Source organism: Phragmites australis, chromosome 15, assembly GCF_958298935.1.
Source record: "Phragmites australis chromosome 15, lpPhrAust1.1, whole genome shotgun sequence".
Taxonomy (NCBI): domain Eukaryota; kingdom Viridiplantae; phylum Streptophyta; class Magnoliopsida; order Poales; family Poaceae; genus Phragmites; species Phragmites australis.
This window is the reverse complement of record NC_084935.1, coordinates 16,386,529-16,409,563: the sequence shown is the minus strand read 5'-3', so window position 1 is coordinate 16,409,563 and position 23,035 is coordinate 16,386,529. Positions and strand designations below refer to the sequence as shown.

The 23,035-nt window shown below is 44.1% G+C and overlaps 1 protein-coding gene across 1 annotated transcript in view; it reads left to right on the top strand.

Annotated features, from left to right (window-relative positions):
• Positions 1 to 23,035, top strand: part of LOC133892010 (myosin-8-like) — a 48,494-nt gene that overhangs the window by 10,252 nt on the left and 15,207 nt on the right. The window contains exons 16-35 of the mRNA XM_062332747.1: positions 67 to 234; positions 316 to 447; positions 9,093 to 9,202; positions 9,281 to 9,341; positions 10,095 to 10,272; positions 10,625 to 10,830; positions 11,328 to 11,447; positions 11,891 to 11,989; positions 12,828 to 13,037; positions 14,646 to 14,785; positions 14,906 to 15,014; positions 15,201 to 15,239; positions 15,327 to 15,407; positions 15,508 to 15,678; positions 15,809 to 15,958; positions 17,358 to 17,531; positions 17,815 to 17,967; positions 18,043 to 18,113; positions 18,203 to 18,302; positions 18,718 to 18,774. Of these exons, the coding sequence (XP_062188731.1) occupies positions 67 to 234; positions 316 to 447; positions 9,093 to 9,202; positions 9,281 to 9,341; positions 10,095 to 10,272; positions 10,625 to 10,830; positions 11,328 to 11,447; positions 11,891 to 11,989; positions 12,828 to 13,037; positions 14,646 to 14,785; positions 14,906 to 15,014; positions 15,201 to 15,239; positions 15,327 to 15,407; positions 15,508 to 15,678; positions 15,809 to 15,958; positions 17,358 to 17,531; positions 17,815 to 17,967; positions 18,043 to 18,113; positions 18,203 to 18,302; positions 18,718 to 18,774 (2,529 nt within the window). The remainder of the gene's footprint in view (positions 1 to 66; positions 235 to 315; positions 448 to 9,092; positions 9,203 to 9,280; positions 9,342 to 10,094; positions 10,273 to 10,624; positions 10,831 to 11,327; positions 11,448 to 11,890; positions 11,990 to 12,827; positions 13,038 to 14,645; positions 14,786 to 14,905; positions 15,015 to 15,200; positions 15,240 to 15,326; positions 15,408 to 15,507; positions 15,679 to 15,808; positions 15,959 to 17,357; positions 17,532 to 17,814; positions 17,968 to 18,042; positions 18,114 to 18,202; positions 18,303 to 18,717; positions 18,775 to 23,035) is intronic.

Below are 23,035 nucleotides of genomic sequence, written 5' to 3'. Positions count from 1 at the left end.
ATATTTTTACAATTGAGACTCAGTGCGCGGTATGCACTTTGTAATAACCATTTTCTTCTTTTGCAGGTTACATATCAAACAGATCTGTTCTTGGATAAGAACATAGATTATGCTGTGAATGAGCATCAAGTTTTGTTACATGCTTCTAGATGTTTATTTGTTTCAAGTCTTTTTCGACCTTCTGAAGAATCAACTAAATCCACGAAATTTACATCGATAGGTTCGAGCTTTAAGGTAACAAAGAGTATTGCTTGTGAGACACAATTTTTTATAGCTTTCTCATCAGATAATTTATCCTTTTCTGTAACATCGCAGCAACAACTACAAGCTTTGCTGGAAACTCTGAGTGCAACAGAACCACATTACATCCGCTGCATAAAGCCCAATAATGTTCTGAAGCCAGCAATTTTTGAGAACAGTAATGTTCTCCAGCAACTTCGATGTGGGGTAAGAAATTGTTGCGAGTTATTTCATTGGAATGTTTCGTCCCCATGGTCGAGAAAAAAAAATCACTGGAAGTACATATATTGATGGATACAAAGGTCCAAGAAACAACTCCTCACTCTTTCATCCAATCTGTCGTCACCAGTGGTCACTCCACTCCCCCACCTCGAGCCTACCATATTTCAGAAATATAGGATCCAACTCGTCATACACACACTCAGGGTTTTCTAAAATTTCTAGCGGCAAATAGTGATTTTATCTGTTTTTATTTGATGTGTGATTTAAATGTATAATCTCTGTTCATCATTTGAGGTAAAAAAGTTTACGTACCCCGTCATGGGCAGGCCTGCCTAGCCAAACCCATTAAGGGAAATAACTTTCCTTAGGAGTCCCTTAAGGAGCAACAACACCCTTAGGACCGGCCGAGGCAAGGAGTTGGAGGCATGCATATCTTCATGGCTAAATTAGTTAGGTTTTATTTGGTTCAACATGTGTAACGCAAATGCAAACGGTAACGTAAATGGAATGGGTGAAAGCATATTTTGTTTGGTTCAACTCAAGAACAGAGTGAGAACCCATTATTATGCATGAGGGCCAGCACGAAGCCAACAACCATAGTGGTGGGCATGGGTGCGCGAGGAGGTCGGTGACGAGGCCGCAAAGGGTGCTATGCATGACGGAGACGAGGTTGGGTGGTCTGGCGGCCAAGATGAGGGCCTGGCTCCAGAGGAGGCACGGATGGCGGCGAATGTGAAGTGGATGGCGGAGAGAAGGTTCTGGTTGAAGTGGTGCTCGCTGGTGTCGGTGAGGGCGATGAGGTGGGCATGAACACGGCGGGGGATCTAGCGGTAACAGGCGTAGAGAAAATAGGGATGGGGGGGGTTGCTATGGTATCCAATACTGGAAATTTTAGGTGCTATGGGGGCTTGTACTGATCGGGTATCCGATAACACTCTGCTTAAACCAAAAACAATCTAAGGTAAAGAAGTTGCAGCGTAAACTGATTATGCCCAAAAACAGTTGAGCTAAATAGCATGGTAGATAGGGATGGCAACGAGCACAAAACCCACGGGTAAGGGCTACAAAAACCCATACCTGCGAGCTAATTCCTAAACCTGTGCTCACGCCCATTACCCACCATGGCTAAGTAATGAAACCCACACCCTTCACCTGTGGGTACCATGTACCCACAGACACGCCTATATGCCTGCCAACAACATAAGAGGCCCCTCATATTCTGATGAAAGAAGGGTCGTTGCGAGCTCATGCGTCTCCGACGGTCATCCCTTTCCGATATTGCGTCTCCAACAATACTCATGTTTAGAGAATATAGAAGCATCTATTCAAAGGTGTACTGGTTACAAATTGTGCTTGGAAAAACTAGTAGCAAGAAATCAAGGGAAAAGAATAAGATAGAAATAAAATAACGTAGAAGTATTTGGTCACACCTGCTGGACTATACAAGTATTTAGGCACACATGTCAGATGCTTGGAGTGGGTACGCAGGTAAAGCAGGCACGAGTAAGCTTTTTTTATGCCCGCATATGTGTACTTGTTGGGTTTAGATACAAACCCGCATCCAGACCTATGTGCAAATAATGCAACCCAAACCTACACCCATTAGGGTTTTTACCTTGTTGTCATCCCTAATCGTAGATGTCTACCTCGTTTTGTCTGTGTAAGGTGGCCGACTTTACTAGCTTAGGATTATTATCTCTTTGGATCAAGCAATAAGAACGAATTAATGTAGTCTTCTTCTATGGTTCTTGCTCCCATTTCATGGTCTACCGTTGGAATATGCTCTCTTGGCTGTACAGAATTAGGCATATTCTATAGATTCTTTAGGCCTAATTATAGGATAGCTCTTAATTGCATTACTGTGTGCCTTTATAAGTTTGGCAAGATTGCAATACCAAGTGTGCAACAATTCTCCAAATAATCTCCTTCCTTCATGGTATCAGCCTAATTCAAATCCTTTCCTTCCTCTATTTCTCCTTCCTTTGTTCACTACCATGGCCAACAGCCAGCAAGATCCTGCCGCTCTCTTGGAACAGCAGCCTCCCCCCAACCCAACTTCCACCCTCTCCACCATCAACGTGCGCACGCACATTCCCTTCTATCTAGTACTTGACCCCACCAAACTACACTCGCTGGCGCGAGGTCTTCCTCACACTCGTGACAAGTTTGGCTCTGCATCTCACATCGATGGCACCAAGGAGGCACCTGCTGATCCAGACGTAGCATGGCAGTAGGATGTAGCCATAACACTTGAATCTCCACCATTGCAGCTATGCATCTGCACCAGATAATGCTCTAGATAACATGCTTAAGCAACATGACTTCCCTATCAGTGGATTTTAAGGTGACATCATTGAGGTTGGCACAGGCTTGGACAATATTCCAAAAGAGGTCCTTAGCGAGAGATATCCCATCAACGACATAGAGGCAGCCACCAAGTGCAAGCTCGTATTGCTCACCACCGTTGGCTCTGATAACATCATTGAGTTTGGCACGGGATTGTCATTCTCATGTGGCGGGTAATAGACGGTTCACGGAGTCTCGCTATAACCTAGTTACGCTAGGGTGTCAGTGGACATGGTTTATAGGAATTGCACGTCTATCCCACTTCCTATGCCCCCAGAGGACGACATCAGGACACTTAGGGATGCTGTCCACTCCTTCATCCAGTGGTCGAAGAAGTTCATAACACTGGTTGCCCCTCAATCATCTCTGCAGCATCTATCTCCAGTACGTGACGACAGCTACTTCTCTTTTCGCCGTGCTCTGCCGAAGGTCAAATCTCATTCTGCACCAATAAAAATTATCCAGCAAATCTGGCCAACAGTTCGCCAAAATGGCATCTCCCGAAAAGCATAGAGCTAGCAAACAGATGGACAAGAACAAGGAGGTAGAAGAAGAACCTCTGTCAAACACCTATGTAGTAGGCTGACTGTTACTGAGCAAGAAAGCGTTAGAGAAAATGGGTTTAGCTGTGAGGAATAGTGACGTCCTAAGAGGGGGTGAATTAGGATATTTATAAACTTAAATCAAAATGGCTAAAAAAAAACTTCACAAGATAAACCTATCTCAATTTCTATCTAAATATGCTCTAGATTTATCTAGTGTGTCTACTCTACCGCTTAAGAGGATTGTAACCTACTCTAGCAAGATAAATTACAAATATGTAAATGCGGAAACGTAAATAAGATAGAGAGACAAACTCGGTACAAGGGGTTTTTATCCCGTGGTATCAATGGCATGAATGGCACCCTAGTTCATGTTGGAGCTCCACAAAGGATATGCTCCCGGTCTGCACGACTCTCCCGGTCATGGCTTTTGAGCTACGAAGCACAAGACAAGGTCTCAAGCACGATGAGCCACCAAATCACCAAGGCAAGGTCTCACAACTAGCTTATCTTCCGGTCATTTGCTGTCGTGATCACTTCAGAGCTTGAGCCACCAAGACAAGAATCTTCGTGTCCTCGTACACGTATCTTGCCGTCGCTTCACATCAAGTCAGAGGGTAAACAAGCTTGAGCCACCAAGGCCCAAGATGTCGTCGAGTTACCAAGACTTCAAGGCGCCGACGTAGACCACCGACTACGCCGTTAGCTCCCTTTACGCCTTTGTCTCCAAAGGGATTCTAGCGATCATCCTCAAGCTCGACACCACCTCTTGTACCGTCTGGTGCGATATCGAGGGGCTCTACCACGACAAAAAGGCTTCTCGTGTCCTGTCCCTGGAAGTGGAGTTTTGCAACCTCGCGCAAGGGGACATGTCAATCCTCCAATACTCCCAGCGCTTGAAGTCGTACGCTAACGCCCTGACCAACGTCCGCCAACCCGTGAAGGACGATACCCTCTTCCTCACCCTCCTCCAAGACATCAACGAAAAAATTCTAGCACATGATGTCGATCATCAAGACCAAGACGATGTTGCCGTCTTTCCTCGAGTCTCGCTCTCTCCTTCTTGAGGAGTCAGACCTCAAGTGCTAGAAGCTTGCTAACGCCACCGCCCTCGTCGCCTCCACCAACAACCACTCTAACCCTCAGCGCCCAAAGGGGAAGAACAAGGGCAAAAGCAACAACAGGCGCAACAACTCCTCCGGCGGCTCCCAGACTCCCAACTTCGACACCCTTTTCAATGTCAGTTGTCCATATTCAATCCAATGACAGGGATGTTCCAGGTATGGCCCATGCCTGTGCCGCACCCCTGTCAGGGCATTCTTGGCTCTCGCCCGACTGATGCACCACATGCTTTCTTTGTCGGTGACACCCCTTCCCCAAGCCTCCTCTACGGCTCGTTGCAAGCTGACTACGACATGGCCACCTCTAGCACCACCCCAATGATGCCTCTATCCTAGGATCAGGCGTCTCTAGTTCATGCAATGAATGGCGCTGTAGCAATCGGAACCCACCTGGTATATGGACTCGAGTGCTTCTTTGCACCTCTCGTCCAACACAGGTAACCTCTCCACTGTCTAACCCTCTACTTCCACAAGAACACGTGTCGTTGTTGGTGATGGCTCCGCTATTCTCATCACTGCCACCGACAACATTCATATCTCATCTCCCACTCGCCCTCTCTCTTTATCTAATGTCTTGGTTTACCCTAAACTCATCACCAACCTCATTTCAATCTGCAAATTTACAACATACAACTTGTGTTCCGTTGAATTTGATCCCTTTGGGTTTTCTGTGAAGGATCTTTAGACCAAGGTGATCATTCACAGGTGCAATAGCTCTGGGAATCTATACCCATTCATGCCGGCATCCGCACATTACGCTCTTGCCGGACCCGCCGTCTCTGCAACAACTTGGCACCGTCCACTCGGCCACCCTGGTGCCCCAACCATTTCCCGATTGCAATCCTCAAATGCCATCTCCACCAATAAAAATAATGATGCCACACCACTATGTCAAACATGCCAGTTGGGACGCCATGCTCGCCTCCCTTTTTTCAATTCTATGTCAAGAGCATCAAAACCCTTTGAGTTAATTCACTGTGATTTGTGGACTTCACATATTCTGAGCATTTCTGATTTGAAATACTATCTAGTTTGCCTTGCCAATTTTACACATTATTTGTGGACCTTTCCCCTCCAATTGAAATCATATACTCTCCTCACATTGAAAAACTTCCATTCCTACGTTAGGACTCAGTTCAATCATCCCATTCAATCCATCCAATGTGACAACAGCCGCGAATTTGACAATTTTGCAGCTCGTGACTTCTTCCCTGGTGCACCTGATTTGGGAGGCTTATTATTATAATGGTCAAGTTCCTCATCTCGAGCTTGGCAAAGGATCTTTTTGTGGAAGAACATTGTAAAATCGGTTGATCACTTTAGGGGTATTGCTTACTGCTGTGTGGGGAGGGGTGACACTGTTTTTCTCTAGACTGTTGTTTGGGATGCTTCCTCCCTCAGAGAGTAGCTCCCAAGGCTTTTTTCTTATGCTAAGAATGAAAACATCTCTATAGCTACTTTCAGACAAGACATGTCGGTGCACAACCACTTCCACACTCACTCTCAGAGCAAGCGTTCCAAGAATTCTCAGTTTTGACAGAAAAATTGATTTCTATTCAGAACAATCACAATCTCGGATGAGTGGCACTACATCAGGGGTTCAAATGTTTACAAAGCAAACAAGTTTTACAAACTCCTATGCAGTGGGATACAACCTCCAGCTCCCTTTACATGGACATGTAAGTCTAAATGCAATAATAAGTTGAGAGTGTTTTCTTGGCTGTTGCTTATGAACAGATTGAATACAAGAAATCTTCTGAAGAGGAAAATATTCAAAATTGATGGAAATAACTATAGTTGTGTGCTCTGCAATAGTAGGGTAGAAGAGACTAGCTTCCCGCTCTTCTTTGATTGTCCTTTTGCTTCTGGATGTTGGAGGTTCATCAATATTAACTGGGATCAACACCTGTAAATTCTTCCCAATGTTTCATAGAGCCAAAGGGAGCTTCAGTGTCCTTTCTTCATGGAGATTTTCATCATAGCAATCTGGAATATTTGGAAAAAGAAATGAGTTCATTTTTTTTCTCGAACGCGCAGGAGAGTTGCGTGCTATTTCATTAATAGGAGAGAAAAATATCGTAGTACAAAACACACGCACACAAAGAAACAGACAACACCCTAAAAATAGAGACAAAAAGAACACAGAAGAACACAAAGCAAAGGCTCAAAAAAGGAGCCAAAAGAACACAACCAAATAAACCTAAGAACCAACCAATAGAGCTTGAAGATCCTTTGCACCACCAGCGCGCTAGAGCTGCCCTTGCACAGCCACAGCTTCCTTCACTAAATCGACAGCCGGGGATACCCCATTGAAAACACAATCATTTCGAAGTTTCCAAATTTCCCAAGCCACAAGGATGATGAGGGAATTAAGACCCTTCCTGTGTTGCTTGTCGACCCGTTTCAACGCGAAGCACCACAAGCTGGAGAACCCCGACTAGCCAAGTTTGGGGTAATGGCTAACAATCTGACCCGAGAAAGAATTGTGACTTGCCTGGAGAAGACACAAGAGACTAGGAGATGTTGGATAGTCTCATCCTCTTGGTCACAAAGAGGGCAATAAGCTAGATGGGGAATGCAACACTTGGCCAATCTATTTGCGGTCCAACAACGGTTGAGAATCGCGAGCCAAAGGAAGACTTTGTAGTGTAGCGGTGCCCAGGACCTCCAAATACGCTTCTAGGGAGCGAACCTTATAGATCCCACGAAGAAGGTATTATAAGCCGATTTACCAGAGAAAACACCTGAGCTAGAAAGCCTCCACACATGCTGATCTTGCACCCCATGTTGCAAGATAAAATCATCAAGCATGTCCCAAACTTGGAGGTACTCTGTAATAGCATCGACCGAGAGAAAACCTTTTATGTCCGAAACCCAAGTGAGGTCAACCAAAGCCCTCGGCCACAACCCTTTGTTTCACAATTCTGCGTGGTATTAAAGCAAAGAGGTGCGGAGCAATCTCACCAAGGGACCGACCATGAAGCCAATGGTCCAACCAAAAACAAGTGCTACTGTCGTCTCCAATTAAGGTTATCATGGCGGCAGAAAATAAGGCTCTAGAGTTTGGTTGAACCTGAACTTGCAATATAGCCCAAGATCTTGAGGGATCCTTTTTCTGAAGCCAAAGCCATCTCATGCTAAGAGCCCAACAGAGAGTTGAAAGGTCCTGAATACCAAGGCCACTGAACTAAAGAGGTCCACAAACTTGTTTCAAAGAGACTAAACAATTTCCACCATTAGCATGTTCTTGACCTTTCCAAAGAAAACCTCGTTGCAATTTATTTATTGCCTTAAGAACCCATTTAGATAAGTCCATAGCAATCATCTGATAAATAGGAGTAGCTGTCAAAACCTTGCGACCATAGTTAAGTGCCCAGCATGATTCATCAAAGAAGCTTTCCAACTTGGAAGATGGTCAACTACTTTATCAACAAGAGGATGAAGCTTGGCTTTAGACAATTTTCGGAAAGACAGGGGAAGACCTAAGTAAGGACAAGGGAATTCTTTAACCGGACAAGACAAGACATCCTGGAGAATAGCTAACTCCAAAACCTTGCAATGGATAGGAGATACAAAACATTTGAGAAGGTTAGTCTTAAAACCCAAGGCATCCCCAAAAATCTGAAGAATTCCCTTGATTAACTCAAGGTCTTTGGCGACTGGCTTGATGAAGAGCACTACATCATCCGCATATAATGAGACAAAGGACTCAAAAGGCTATCACAAGAAGCACAAGAAATCAAGGAGTTCAGCACATCCATAACAAGAAGAAGAGCATGGGAGATAGCGGATCACCCTGCCTCAGGCCACTATGGTGTCTAATAACCCGTTTCCAAAGTTGGAGAAACCTGCTCATCCGACCAAGTTTCAGGAGGATACTTCCTTCTTTTAGTGGTTGGAAGGTTAGCTTTGCTTAGGATATGTCCTTACAATCCCTTAGAATGTTTGTATCTCTGAGACCCCTGGTTTCTTCCTGGCTCTCTTCGCTTGTGTAGTTCTTTCTTCTCCTTCTTTTTCTTCTTTCTTTTTCATGTTTTCTCTGTACAGTTGCCTTGTCCTTTTCTCCTATATTAATATATTTATCATAGTAGGGGATTCCCCTACTGTTTCCCCCCCAAAAAAGGATCATAACAGACCCAGTTGCGAAAAGAAAAGTTGAGAGGATTTATGATTACCTTATATCCTTACTTGGTTCAGCTTTTATATTTGGGGAAAAGCAAGCGCGCACATGAAGTATTCTGAGTACAGCTATAACCATTCACCACAGTAGCTGTTGCGAAATGTATTACATTCAGCCGATTTTGCTCCTAATTTTGAAGTATGAAGTCAATATTTGTGTAATCCTTGTTGATAATTTATTGCTGTCTACCAGTTTTCCAGTTCAAGCTTGTTAGATAAAAGCTGATAATTTTTTGTTCATTTGGACTCATGAAGATCTAAGAACGATATATAAGGATATTAGAAAATATTTAGACTTTCTGCGGTATTACGTTGTACTCATGGCGGCAGTATGCCCAGAGATTTTTATGCTATTAACATCATGTTGTTTATGCAGTTTTGTATGAATTAACTGTTTATGATAAATATGCTAAACTGATGCGTTATCTAACCTTGTAAACAGGGAGTATTAGAAGCAATAAGAATAAGCTGTCTAGGATATCCAACGAGACGGAGATTTGATGAATTTGTTGACCGTTTTGGTGTTTTAGTACCTGAAGTTCTTGGTGAACGGTAAATATGATATACGCTTTTGCGTTTTTTTCCTTTTGGCCTTGCAGTTATACTTTATACTTACTGTTCCATTGGCAGTTATGATGAAGTTACTGCTACAAACATGCTTCTTGAGAAAGTCAATCTCACAGGCTATCAGGTAGCTACTACTTGCTGAAATGAGCAGTTTCTATGTGTTTAAATTAAATCAATTTTGAATCCAAATCGTACTAAATTTGATCTTTCTTTGGCTTCTCTAGTGTTTTCCTCTTTTGTCAGGCTTCCAACGTATTTCCTGTATTCCCCTAATCTTGTAAACATGGAATAGGCCACTCAGATAAGCAGTTTCAGTTACAGTATACTTGTTTTGAAAAAAACTTAACCAGCCTAGGAGGAACTAGGTGGCTCTGAATTAAGAAGAAATAGACACCAAAATTCGAGTTGAAGAGGACTCTAACTTGGATGGTGACGGTGTACACCCACACTTCTCACCATCTGAGGTAGGCTTAGTTCCTGGTGTATACGTGGTTTTACTCAGCCTTTATGAAAGTTGCTCTGAAATTTAAAATGATTGAAAATAATGTATGCTATACATACCTTATGATTCCATGACGGAAGTATATATTGGTTTTATAGTTTGGTGGCTAAGCAGAGTGGGAAACTGCAATTAAAACAATGGACCTACTGTCTTGATATCATGAGAAAAATATTGCAAGTTTTTTTAAAAAAACTTGAGGACAACCTTGATCATATTTTGTCGATAGATCATGGGAGTTACTGATAAGGAAAACACTAAGTGCAATGTGGTACCTCCATCTTTATCTGGACAAGTTGTTGCTTCTGAAGTTCTAACGTTAGTATGTTTGTTTTCATTACCTTTTGTTTATCTTATATTCTTGTGGACAATTTACAGATAGGGAAAACAAAAGTGTTTCTGCGTGCTGGTCAAATGGCTGAGTTAGATGCTCTTAGGACTGAGGTGTTGGGCCGTTCTGCTAGCAAAATCCAGAGAAAAGTTCGGTCATACCTGGCTCGCAAAAATTTCATTCAGCTGCGAATATCTGCTACTCAGCTTCAGGCTATTTGCAGAGGTAATCTTCTTCGAATAATACTGCAAAATATGTATTCCCTCCGGTTAAAAATACATGATGTTTTTTACTTTCACGGTCTTCGACGTGCAACTTTGACCATTATTTTATATTAGAATATAGTTATAATATCTAATAAAAATATAAGATTATGAAAGTATTTTTCAAGACAAATCAATATGTGTGATTTTTATGTTTCTAAACTAAATATTTTGGAAGCCATTGACGGTCAAAATTTTAAAAGTTTGACCGGATCTTGGTCAAAGCGACAAGTATTTATGATCGGAGGGAGTACTTTAGTATTCTCTCTGATTTTGAAGTGGAGATAATGACTGCTCGGCTGTGATAACTGAAGGACAAATTGCAAGACACTATTACGAAGATCTCCGCAGGGAGGCTGCTTCATTGACAATACAAACCTGCTATCGTATGCACTTTGCAAGGAAGAACTACAGAAATCTTTGTTCCGCGTCAACTACTATCCAATCTGGTCTACGTGGTATGGCTGCTCGCAAGGAACACCATTTCCGTCAGCAAACAAAAGCTGCAGTGATTATTCAGGTATGCTTTCAGGTCTCCTTTCTAGTTTCATTTGTATCCAACTTTCAGCCATCTACTTTGTATGTGTAATTGTTTGGATCACACTACTAGGACAGCCAAACTCTGATTATGTTGGCTTATTTTTTGTATTCATATTTAATTATTAATTTAATTGACCATGTTTACATGTTATATCTTGTTCTGAGCCTAGCATTTCCCAAAAAGTTTATATTTACGTTTACGAGTACTATCCTGTTAAATACAAGTTCCATTTGCTAAATTAGTTGTGGGTCATACTTTCTCATATGGTGACTCCAAGCTATAAACAAATTCTTAAGTTAGGACTTCCAGATAGGTAATTTTCCATTTCGAGTAGCTTTATTTCTTCAAGTATCTGTATCCAACTGGATGCCTGTTCAAGTGTATGCATCTGTATCTCCATTTCTTACTAATCACTTTTAACTCCATATATGATACAATACTTTAAGCTCACTTTTACTGTTTTTCTTCCTCCACAGAGTTTCTGGCACAGTTATGTAGCACACTCTAAGTACATGAGATTGAAGAAAGCAGCGATTACAACCCAATGTGCTTGGAGAGGAAGAGTGGCCAGAAAAGAACTTCGGAAACTTAAAATGGTAAGATGAACTGGTGTAAATGGCCTGAGTATATTTATTTTTCTTTGGCATGCTGATGCAGTATCTTTCCATTCGTTATCTGCTCTAGACACTAGACTTGTTATCTATCCATAAGAGATGTCAGATGAATTATCAACAAAGTTGTACATGATATTGATTGACAACTGGGTATATATACACACCATAAGGTTATGGGCCTTATTGGCCAACCCTGATTAATAATACAAAGGCCAAGTCTTCTATACTACATACATATACACTTAAAAGTTTTGCTAAAACTTCTTTTTCTGCAAGTTCATTTGATGGCCATAAGTCTAGCTATTACACTTCCTGGTACCCTGGAGCCTGGATCAACAATGAAAGCTTAGACAGAGTTTGGTAAAGTCATAATTTGTCAAGCTACATTGGTCTATTGACTTCACGCTTTTCTGTACTACTTTCAGGCTGCAAAAGAAACCGGTGCTCTCCAAGCTGCCAAGAATAAATTAGAGAAGCATGTTGAGGAGCTCACCTGGCGGCTGCAACTTGAGAAACGCATGAGGGTAAATTCTGCATTACTGTATTCTACAGCTGTACCGTTTCTGTTGTACATGCGTATGGTTGATGTAACATTTGCTGCTTTTGTAATTCCTACGCCCTCCTTTTCTATTCGATGAGTCTGGAGTTTAAACATTGTTCTTTTCATTTGATGTTATACGATTTCAAGAACATGCCTATACCTTCAAAATGCATAGCTGCCATATTTAATATGTACTGCAATTTACAGATTCAATCTCTTTATTGATTGGTCATGATTGGTGTTTGAGTTGACAAATGGATTTAGTGAAGTTGCAAGAGACACAACTTTACTAGGGCCATGTTTTCACCAGTTCCAGTCCAGTTTGAAGTTGACTGTAATCTAGGGATGCTAGTGGGTCCGTTTAGGTCGATCCAATTGTCTCATCCTAGCTCTTTTTGTTTACCGAGCATGTACACACTACACAGTACATGAAATGAGTTCGGAAGTGAACCATCATTGTTTGGAGTGGATGGTGGCCATCTTATGTCCCATTGTAATTGTTCCTTAGCTATACTTAAGTGCTGTGTATAATGTGTAGATTTTAGATTGGTTCGTAGTCTTGACCCCATCATCACACTGTAAATTAGCTAATATGTTGTTTGAATTACAGCATTAGTATTACAATGCAGAAGTTCAGATTATTGTGGTAAAACTTAATTCATAAATAAGAGTAGTTAAAACTTAATTCATAAATAAGATTAGTTAAAACTTAATTCATAAATAAGATTAGTTAAAACAGATATGTCACTATAAACATCCAATTTTAGTTTGCTTCATCTATGCCTATGTAAGTATCCTATGCACGTTTTACTTGCCTGCAGACTGACATGGAAGAAGCCAAGACACAAGAAAATAGGAAGTTGCAACAACAATTGCAGGAACTACAATTACAGTCCAAGGAGACACAAGATTTGTTGAAAAGGGAACACGAAATTGCCAAAGAAGCGCTGGAGAAAGCTGCCTTAGTACCAAAGGTCCATGTTGATACAACTCTTGTTGATGAACTCACTGCTGAAAATGAGAAGCTTAAGGTAAGTATGGTAGAATCAGTTTGATGTTCATTGCATTAGATTTGTTGCATTAGTCTGTCTATCAACTCTGGTGGTAAAATATTATCAAGAGCCTTTAGGATGAGCAAAATGCATAATGCTAGATCATTATTTGTGTTAAGGAAGGATTAAAGTCTTTATATTGCATCACATTATGTGATGAGAGTTGAAGTACAATTTTGTTAGGGTAAACACCACCGAGAGGATAGCCGGCGGCGTCGACTGCTATGGGAGGGATTGGACTATAGATTGGGAAGACTTAGAACTACAGGAAGACATGAGAAGTGGATTGGGAACTAGATTGATTTCTCTTGCTTGATTGATTTCTTGATCACGGCTGGCGTCGTGTATATATAGCTAGCCAGGATAACCTAGGCGGCCTACAAAGTCCTAATTCAAATTCAACTCTAACTTATCTCTAACTCTTATCTGATTTAAACTAATAGATTTCTAATTGAATCTGATTCAAACTAACAAATCAATCTAACTAATCTTATCTCTAACCAATCTAGTCTCGTGCATTGTTCCATAGCCTAATTGTTAGGGTAAACATCTGCCGGGAGGATAGCTGGGCGGCGTTGGCTGCTAGGGGAGGAATTAGACCATAGATTGAGGAGATAACATATTAGGGGGACTATAGAAGGGGACTGGGAACTAAATCTATTCTTCTTGCTTGATTACAATGATGCACAACTGCCCCTTAATATTGATAGGGGAGATTACAATCCAAATCCTAACTTACCTAATTTATCTCTAGTTAAATTGGAAATTAATCAAACTCTATCTCCTAATCAAAATCAAATCCAACTCCTGCGATACTTATCTCTTAATTAAATGGCAAGCATTGATCTCCTGCCATAATATCTACTGAACTTGCGCTACATGGGAACAGTAATTTCTGCGTGTGAACACCTCTGCACATAACATAACTATGAGCAAATGCTAATGAGCTATGCGGCCAAGTTTGCTGATCCTCCATTTGGTTGATGGTGCTGCTACCTTGACAGGGCGAGGAACTCCTCTTACGGGAATAGTTTAGTTTAACAGGTGCTAATGGAGGTTTGAACCATGTGGAACCATATTGTTCGAACCATGTTGGTACAAGTCGTGGTATTATGCTTGAATGTGGTTCATGTAAATTAGCTTAGTAGCTTCAGTGGTCAGGAGCTTGAAACTAAAGCATTGTCTAATTTCAACTTTTAATTAGTAAAAAATGGCTTGGACTTTGAATCTATTATAGTCATCTGCAGGTGCTTTTCTGTGAATAAGCATTTATTATCTCACTTTATTTTTGGTGCCTCAACATGGTTTCTATGCAAATATTAACGACAACCTTTGAACTGACTAACGCATGAGATGGCCTTAGAGAAACTTCCCAAACTTATCCCGTGAATCTAGTAAATGATCATGATGAAATACTCATCCTTTCATTGTAGTACTTGGCTACTCACTTGTAGAAAAGCTAACTAATGATTGGTAGTGCTTATCACTTCATTTCTCTCTTCTTTTTCTTTGATATATCTCTTTCCTATCTATTCCGTGCATTACTACAAAAGATGGTGACTTGATCCTTTTGTTCTACACTTCTAGGATTTAGTGGGTTCTCTTGAGACCAAAATTGATGAAACAGAACAGAAGTTTGAAGAAATGAAGAAAGCCAGGGAAGAGTGGCTGAAGAAAGCTACAGATGCTGAGTCAAAGATAAATGAACTGACTAACACAATGCTAAGGTTCTTGCTTTGGCATTGTCTACATAATATAATCTTCTTAATGTTGATACATCATGTACATGTGTTCTTTTGCTGATTACCTTCTTTTAAAAAAGTTTCTTTCTTCTGTGTGATGGGTAGTTTTCAAGAAAAGGTAGCCACTATGGAAGCAGAAAATCAGTTACTTCGGCAGCAGGCACTGTTGCGTTCTCCTGTGAGAACAATACCCGAGAATGTATCTCCGAAATCTGTACGTGGTCTCACCATTCCCCACTTCATACAAGCGTTTTAGTACAAATGTTGGTCCACTGGTGCTTCTTTTACTGTGTTTTAAATCCATATTTTTTGTATTTCTTCTTTGCACGTTTTACTAGTTATTATTTTTAGCTACACATTTTCATTACTGACATGTTTCTATGTCTTTCTACCTTTGCAGAATCTGATTAATGGCAGTCCACGCAGTAATGAACAAAAGGTCAGCAGCAATTATCTTATACAATACATTAAATTACTAGTTACTATTTGTGCTTATGTTTGAATCTAATTTGGTCATCCTCTCTAGACACCTCATGGCACTCCTCCAGCTCCCAAGGAATACGGGAGCTTTGCACAGCCTAGGGCATCCTTTTTTGAGGGGCAGCATGTATGTTAAAATTATCATATCTTTACGTTTAAAATCATTTAGTGAAGTTGTAGGACAATATATCTTATGAAGATTGGCTTGAACCATTTACTTCTTGCAGGAGAGTGTTGATGCACTTATAAACTGTGTTAGTGAAAATATTGGCTTTAGTGAAGGAAAACCAGTTGCTGCAATAACCATATATAAGTGTCTTGTTCATTGGAAGATCTTTGAAACAGAAAAAACAAGTGCTTTTGATCGGCTTATTCAAATTTTTGGTTCTGTGATGCAGGTATTATTTGCTTTTTGTTGATTCTGTATCTTTTTTTTACAAGAACTCCATGTTCGACAAACATTTTCTTCCTGGTATGTCTCAGTCGATTTAGTTAGTTCTTAAGTAGTTCACGTTGTGTGTATTTCAGAAACATGATAGCAATGAGGATCTTGCATACTGGTTATCAAATTCATCGACTTTGTTGATCATGCTCCAAAAGAGTCTAAAAGCTGCTGGCTCAGTAGGAACCAGTCCACAGAAAAGACCACAGACGCAATCATCGTTCCTTGGGAGGATGGTATGTTTCGTTGCTTAATTACTGTTAGAGTCAAGTCACATGTCTGTCCTCTTGATGATCGAGTCACTATTAGAATTTGGAGTACATTTGCGTCAAAATAAAAAGTTTTCATTGAACAAGTAGTAAAAATAATTGTGGATGGAAGGCACTCTCGGAGACAAAGTAGTAGTACTTTATTATATAATAAAAATCTTTAAGCAATGTTATTATTTGAGCAAGTTTCGAGACAGTCAAAGTTTTCTGGATTTGATCTCTTTTTTATAAAAAAGTTTCTAGATTTGCCACATGAATGTCTTTGATTTGCTGTTGAGATTTTTTTCATAGGATTAATTTTTTATTTCCAATTTTTAGTAATATTGTCACCAGTCACAAAAAATTGACAATTTTGACATTTACACGGTCCCTAAAACGCAACTTTGACTACCAATATCTGTTGCAATATATTTATAAAATATATTAAGTTATAATATTACGAACATATAATCTGGAGACAAATCTACTTCATTTTGATATGTTGAATTCAAGTATTTACAATGATAGCCAAAGTTTCAAAAGTTTGACTGCATACAATTTTAAATGTCACTTAATTGAATTGTTGCCGCATGGTGTATATTGTTATCAAAATCAGTGGTCAAAGATCTATGTTTAACAGACTAAAAAGCCAATAACATTACTTATGAAAGAACATATATAATAGAGTGGTGGTATACGTACACAGTAGTTTTCATGGATCGTTTACGAAGGAATCATAATGAATTTAGCAGATTAATGGCATCATTTAAGCTAACCTACTAGCAGTTACCTTCCCTGTTTACCCGTTCATGTTAACCTCTTTGTAAGTAACTGTGTCCTTCAGTAAATATTTGTTGAGATCCTATTATGCCACTATTACAGTTCACAGCGCAAACTAGCATGCTGCTCGCGCTTGTCTGCAGGTTGTTTTAATGATATTTGATTGCCCATCAACACCTGTAGACTAGTTATAATTTCTGAAGGTGTCATAGAAGGATGTCTTTCAATGGAATGATGTGTTTTCGTGAAAGGACACATACAGTTCCAAACTTCCACCATTTCACTAAAAGGTGTTTAATCAAAGCGTCTCTTAGGTACTTAAGATCTTAGGGTTAGTATTCTAATTGAATTTGATCCTATGGCAATAATTTTAGAGGTGATGTGGCATAATTCCGATGCTGCATTAGGAGTCAATTATAGAGTAAAAGAGGATTTGGAACACCTTGCTCTGGTGCATAGGAGCGGTGCAGATTCTGTTGTGATCCAAAATGCTTCATAGTGCATCAGTATGATAGGATGTGTCCTGAATGTTAACATGCCATATTTTAGTTCTTCTCTTTACAAGGTCGGTACTTGATGGCTGCATCTGCTGGTGTCATTTTTTCAGGTATTCCGCTCTTCAAACATCACTGTTGATATGGACCTTGTGCGCCAAATCGAGGCCAAGTATCCTGCTTTTCTTTTTAAGCAGCAACTTACAGCATTTGTGGAAGGCTTATATGGAATGATCCGAGACAATGTGAAGAAAGAACTTTCTTCATTGCTGTCAAATGCTATTCAGGTATCTTATCTCCCATGTGATCATCGTTGGTAACCTCATGTCAGTTGAACTAGCAACTGAAAGACTTTGCCGTTGCACACACACTCTTTAGGCCACTATGAATGAATAAGAATGTTCTTTCATGATTTACATCTCTGTTCTGAGAAGTCCCCATGTTTTATTGATTAGGCTGTCATTTATTGCTTCCATTTATTTTTCTATTTCAGTGCCTTCACTTGCAGGTACTTGCGGTGTTTTTATATTTTTCATTAGTTTTAGTTATTGGATCTTGTTGTTACTGCAGGTCCCAAGAACTGTGAAAGCTAGTATGGTAAGAGGGCGTTCTTTTGGGTCATCAAGTTTGCCAAGGGGGCGTTCATTTTCAAATCAAACTAGTTATTGGCAGGCGATAGTCGACAGTTTGAATGAGCTCCTGAAAATTTTGCAAGACAACTGTGTATGTTTTAACGTATTCTATATACCTTCCCAATAACTACTGGGTATTGTTCTAAACATTCAGCTAAAATTTTAGGTCCCATCAATTTTTATCCGGAAGATATTTACCCAGATTTTCTCATTTATCAATGCACAACTTTTCAATAGGTAATTGTCTGCTGATTATAGTCATCTAGTGCTTTGCCATTTTTCCCCACTGCATAAATTGCTTACTATGTCACTGCACTGTTCTGCAGCCTTCTTGTACGTCATGAGTGCTGCTCTTTCAGTAATGGAGAGTATGTGAAACAAGGATTGGCACAACTGGAGGCTTGGTGTGGAGAAGTCAAGCCAGAGGTAATCATATGGGTGCAGTTGCAGCATATGTCTGAAGCTGAGCTTTTTTCTACCATCTTCCTCTGATGCACATTGTTGTGAACATTTTTTTTTTCAGTTGGCACTAGTCCAGCAAACCAGAAAGGTTATAATGAATTTTTAATTCCTATGGCACCCAACAGATGCACCTTTATTTGTGGAATTTTATGAAATAGTGGTGCTCTCTTGTGGCATGGACCATTAAGCCCTAGCATCTCACTCTTGTGAGCAATAAATGTTCATCTAGTAAAACCCCTCTATTTTACCTCTAATCTGGCTATCGTTTTACAGGACTATTGTGTTACTGTATTTCTTGTGGTTCGTTGTTGAAGTACACATATCAAGATTAAGCATGAATTTTCTCTTCTGCTCCCGCCTAAATGTTAAATGCTAACAGTATGCAGGATCTGCGTTGGATGAACTAAAGCACATCAGACAAGCTGTTGGTTTCTTGGTATGTGATTTTTTATATTAGTTCCACTCGCTATTACTTTGGATTGATCACCAGAACAATTCCTCAACACCTATCCTTATACATCATCCTCAAGTTGGGTATCACATGATAAGTGTAACAATGTGCAGCTCACAATATTGCAAAGCCCTAAAAGGGTAGATATACAAGCATGGTATATGCAAATAAACCCCTGTACTGTTAGTCGCTGAATTCTTACTCTTGGTAGTAGCAGAATTCTTACTCTCATAGAGAGGATGACACTAGGAGTTGGGGCAAATTTTTCTGGTTTATTTCTCACTTCTCATACAATGCCATGCCAACCTGAGGGGTTGGGGATACATATTTATAGGCCTATGGCCAGCCAAGCATATGCCAAGATGCTAGTCTAAGATGCTAGTCTAAGATGCTGTCCTAGATGCTGTCCTCTAGTCTAAGATGCTGTCCTAGATGCTGTCCTCTAGTCTAAGATGCTGTCCTAGTGTCCTAGATGCTATCCTAGTGTCCTAGATGCTGTCCTAAAGCATATGGGCAGCAAGACCACCATGTGGCAGCCCCACAAAGACCATGCAACAGCACAAGGACTTATCCCATCATTCTCCCCCTAAGTCTTGTGCGTCGTCTTGTGGGAAGATTGAACCATCCCGGTCCTGGAGCAGAGCTCAAGGAACTTGAGCCTCCCAAGAGGCTTGGTGAGCAGGTCCGCAAGCTGATCCTTGGTGTTGATGTAGCTCGCCTTGATGCTCCCTTCCTCCAAACAACCTCGGATGAAGTGGTACCTCGCCTGGATGTGCTTGCTCCGTTCATGGAAAACGGGGTTCTTTGCCAGGGCTAGAGCGGACTTGCTGTCCACCCTGAGCTCCACCGCTCTAGTGTCTCTGCCGAGGAGATCACCAAGCAGTCGAGCGAGCCAGAGCGCCTGAGTCGAAGCGGTGGAGGCCGCTATGTACTCGGCCTCGCAGCTGGACAGGGCCACCACCTGCTGCTTGACCGACTGTCAGCTAACGAGGCACTTGCCGAGGAAGAAGAGGATCCCGCTCGTGCTCTTGCTGGTGTCGATGTCGCCGGCGTGGTCGCTGTCGCTGTACCCGACGAAGTGTGCCGCCCCAGGGCACCTAGGGTAGTAGAGGCCGTGGTCGAGAGTCCCCGCAACGTAGCGGATGATCCTCTTCACAGCCTGCTGGTGCTCCGTCGTCGGTCGCTGCATGAACCGACTAACGTAGCCGACGGAGAATGTCAAGTCCGGCCGTGTGTGGGCGAGGTAGCGAAGGCTCCCCACAAGACGCCGGTACTGCGTAGCGTCCACCTCCTTCGTCGTGCTGTCGCGGCTCAGCTTCAGCCTCTCCTCCATCGGAGTGAGAGCTGGGTTGCAGTCGGTGAGCCCAGCTAGCTCAACGACGCGCTTGGCGTAGGCGGTCTGTCGAAGCGTGATCCCGGAGTCATCCTGGTGCACCTCGATCCCCAGGTAGAAGGAGAGAGGCCCCAGGTCACTCATCTGGAAGGTGGCCTTCATCTCTTCCTTGAATGCCGCCACCTCCGCATCCTTGGTGCCGGTGATCACCAAGTCGTCGACGTAGACACCCACCAGCAGAGCAGTTCCTCCACTGCCCCGTCGGTAGATGGCCGCCTCGTGCGGGCTTTGCTCGAAGCCCATCCCCTTTAGCGTGGAATCCAACTTGGCATTCCACGCCCTCGGCGCCTGTCGCAAGCCATAGAGGGCCTTGCGCAGGCGGAGCACCTTGCCCTCCTTGCCGGGGATCGCAAATCCCGGCGGCTGGTGCACGTAGACCTCCTCCTTCAAGTCGCCGTTAAGGAACGCCGACTTGACGTCCATGTGATGAACACGCCAGCCCTCCTGGGCAGCTAGCGCAAGGAGGAGTCGCACGGACTCCATCCGTGCCACGGGAGCGAAGGCGTCGTCGAAGTCGACCCCCTCCTGGTGCACGAAGCCTCGTGCCATCAAGCGAGCCTTGTGCTTGACGATGGCGCCGGCTTCATCCCTCTTCAGCTTGAACACCCACTTAAGGGTGATCGCACGGTGACCACGAGGGAGGTCAGCAAGCTCCCAGGTGCGGTTCTTCTCGACCGCATCCATCTCCAACTGCATCGCGGCGCGCCATGCCGCGTGTCTCTCGGCCTCTGCAAACGACCGAGGCTCGCCGTCGTCACACGCAAGGTGCAACTGCGCCTCCAGATCGTGAGGCACCAGTCCCGGCACCGGCTGGTCGCCGAGAAGGTTCTCCATCGTACGGTACCGCAACGGCTCTCCGTCGTGGTACGCGTCGATGCGCTCCTCGTCGTGAGAGAGCGGAGTAGCGAGCTCAACCGGGCTGTGCTCGACACGAGCTGGTGTTGGAGTAGACGTGCCCGGAGAGGTGCCTGTCGGTGCTGGAGTGCGTGGCGTTGCCGGCTGTGGTGGAGCTGGCGAAGAACTCATCGCAGCCGAGGTCCTGGCTGGAGAGCGTGGTGCTTTCGAAGTAGCAGACGCCGGGGTCGGTGGAGGCTCGGGGACTGGGGTAGACACGCTCGTCGAAGAAGAGCTGCCTACTCCCCCAGCTTCCTCGAAGTGGACGTACTCGACAGTGAAGTCGTCGTACGTTGGAGCCGAGCCGTCGTCCACCGCCTTGTCCCACGCCCATCCTCGCCCTTCGTTGAACACAACGTCGCGCGCCGTGCGCACACGCTGTGTCTTCGGGTCGAGGATGCGGTAAGCCTTCGAGCCCTCCGCGTAGCCGATGAACACTCCCGGAGTGCTCCTGTCGTCGAGCTTGCTGATGTGGCCAAGCTCCTTGGCGAACGCGAGGCAGCCGAAGACCCGCAAGTGGGAGACCGCCGGCTTGCGCCCATGCCAAGCCTCGTTCGGCGTCCTGCCGTCGAGCGCCTTGGTAGGCGAGCGGTTGAGGATATAGACGGCCGTCACCACCGCCTCTCCCCAGAAGACAGCCGGCATCCCCCTCTGCTTGAGGAGGGCCCGAGACATCCCCACAACCGTCTGGTTGCGCCGCTCAACGACGCCGTTCTGCTGCGGGCTGTACGGCGCGGAGTAGTGGCGCTGAATGCCCTTATCAGCGCAGTACGACGCAAATTCTGCCGCCGTGAATTCGCCGCCGTTGTCGGTGCGCAGCACGCGCAGCTTGCGGCCGCACTCCGCCTCCGCAGCAGCCTGCGCGCGCCTGATGGCGTCCGCAGCCTCTCCCTTGCTGCCGAGGACCATCACCCACATGTAGCGGGAGAGGTCGTCGACGAGCAGCAGGAAGTAGTGTCGTCCTCCCGGTGTGGCCGGTGTCACCGGGCCACACAAGTCCCCGTGCACAAGCTCGAGCCTCTCCTTGGCTCGAAAGCTCGCCTGCTGGGGAAAGGGGAGTCGCCTCTGCTTCGTCAACACGCAGACGTCGCAGAGCTGCTCCACATGGTCGAGGCACGGCAGGCCTCGCACCATCTCTGCGGCACTGAGCCGCTTCAGGGCCTCGAAGTGAAGGTGCCCGAAGCGCTCGTGCCACTGCCACGCCTCGTCGTCCCGACGAGCGGCGAGACAGAGGGGTTGTGCCACCTGCACGTTAAGGACGTAGAGTCGATTTGTGCCTCTGGTTACCTTGGCAAGAAGGCGACGACGGCGATCCCAAATCCTCATGACTCCATCCTCAACCACCACGCGCGAACCGTTCTCATCCAGCTGTCCCAAGCTGATGATAGAGTTCCTCAACGCGGGAATGTAGTAGACTCCGGTGAGCAGCCTGTGCTCACCAGACACGGCGGTGAAGATGACGGAACCGACGCCCTTGATCTCCACGCCGGAGGCATCCCCAAATTTGACGGAGCCTCGGACGCTAGAGTCAAGCTCGGTGAAGAACTCCCGTCGACCGGTCATGTGATGGGTGGCGCCGGTGTCGAGGCACCACCCGTCAGTCTTGTCGCTGCCGGAGCCGTCACCGAGGAGGGCGTGGGCTTTTGGCTCGTCAAGGTGGAGGAGAGCCGCTGCGGCCGGTGCCGCTGGAGGTAGCTCTATGCTCGCATGAGCCATGAACAGAGCCGGCTCCTCCTCCTCTGCTTGTGCGACGTGGGCCTGGCCGCGTCGTGGCTGACGACAGTCCTTGGCCCAATGGCCAAGCCGGCCACAGTTGCGGCAGGTGTCGTCTCGTGCCGGCTTGTGCTTGCCGGCGGCGCCGCCCTGGGCGCCTCCGCGGGCATCACCCTCGGCACGTCCTCGCGCCCCGGCCTGGTCGTCTCTGCGCGCCTTGCGCGGCTTGCCACGCTTGCGGCCGCC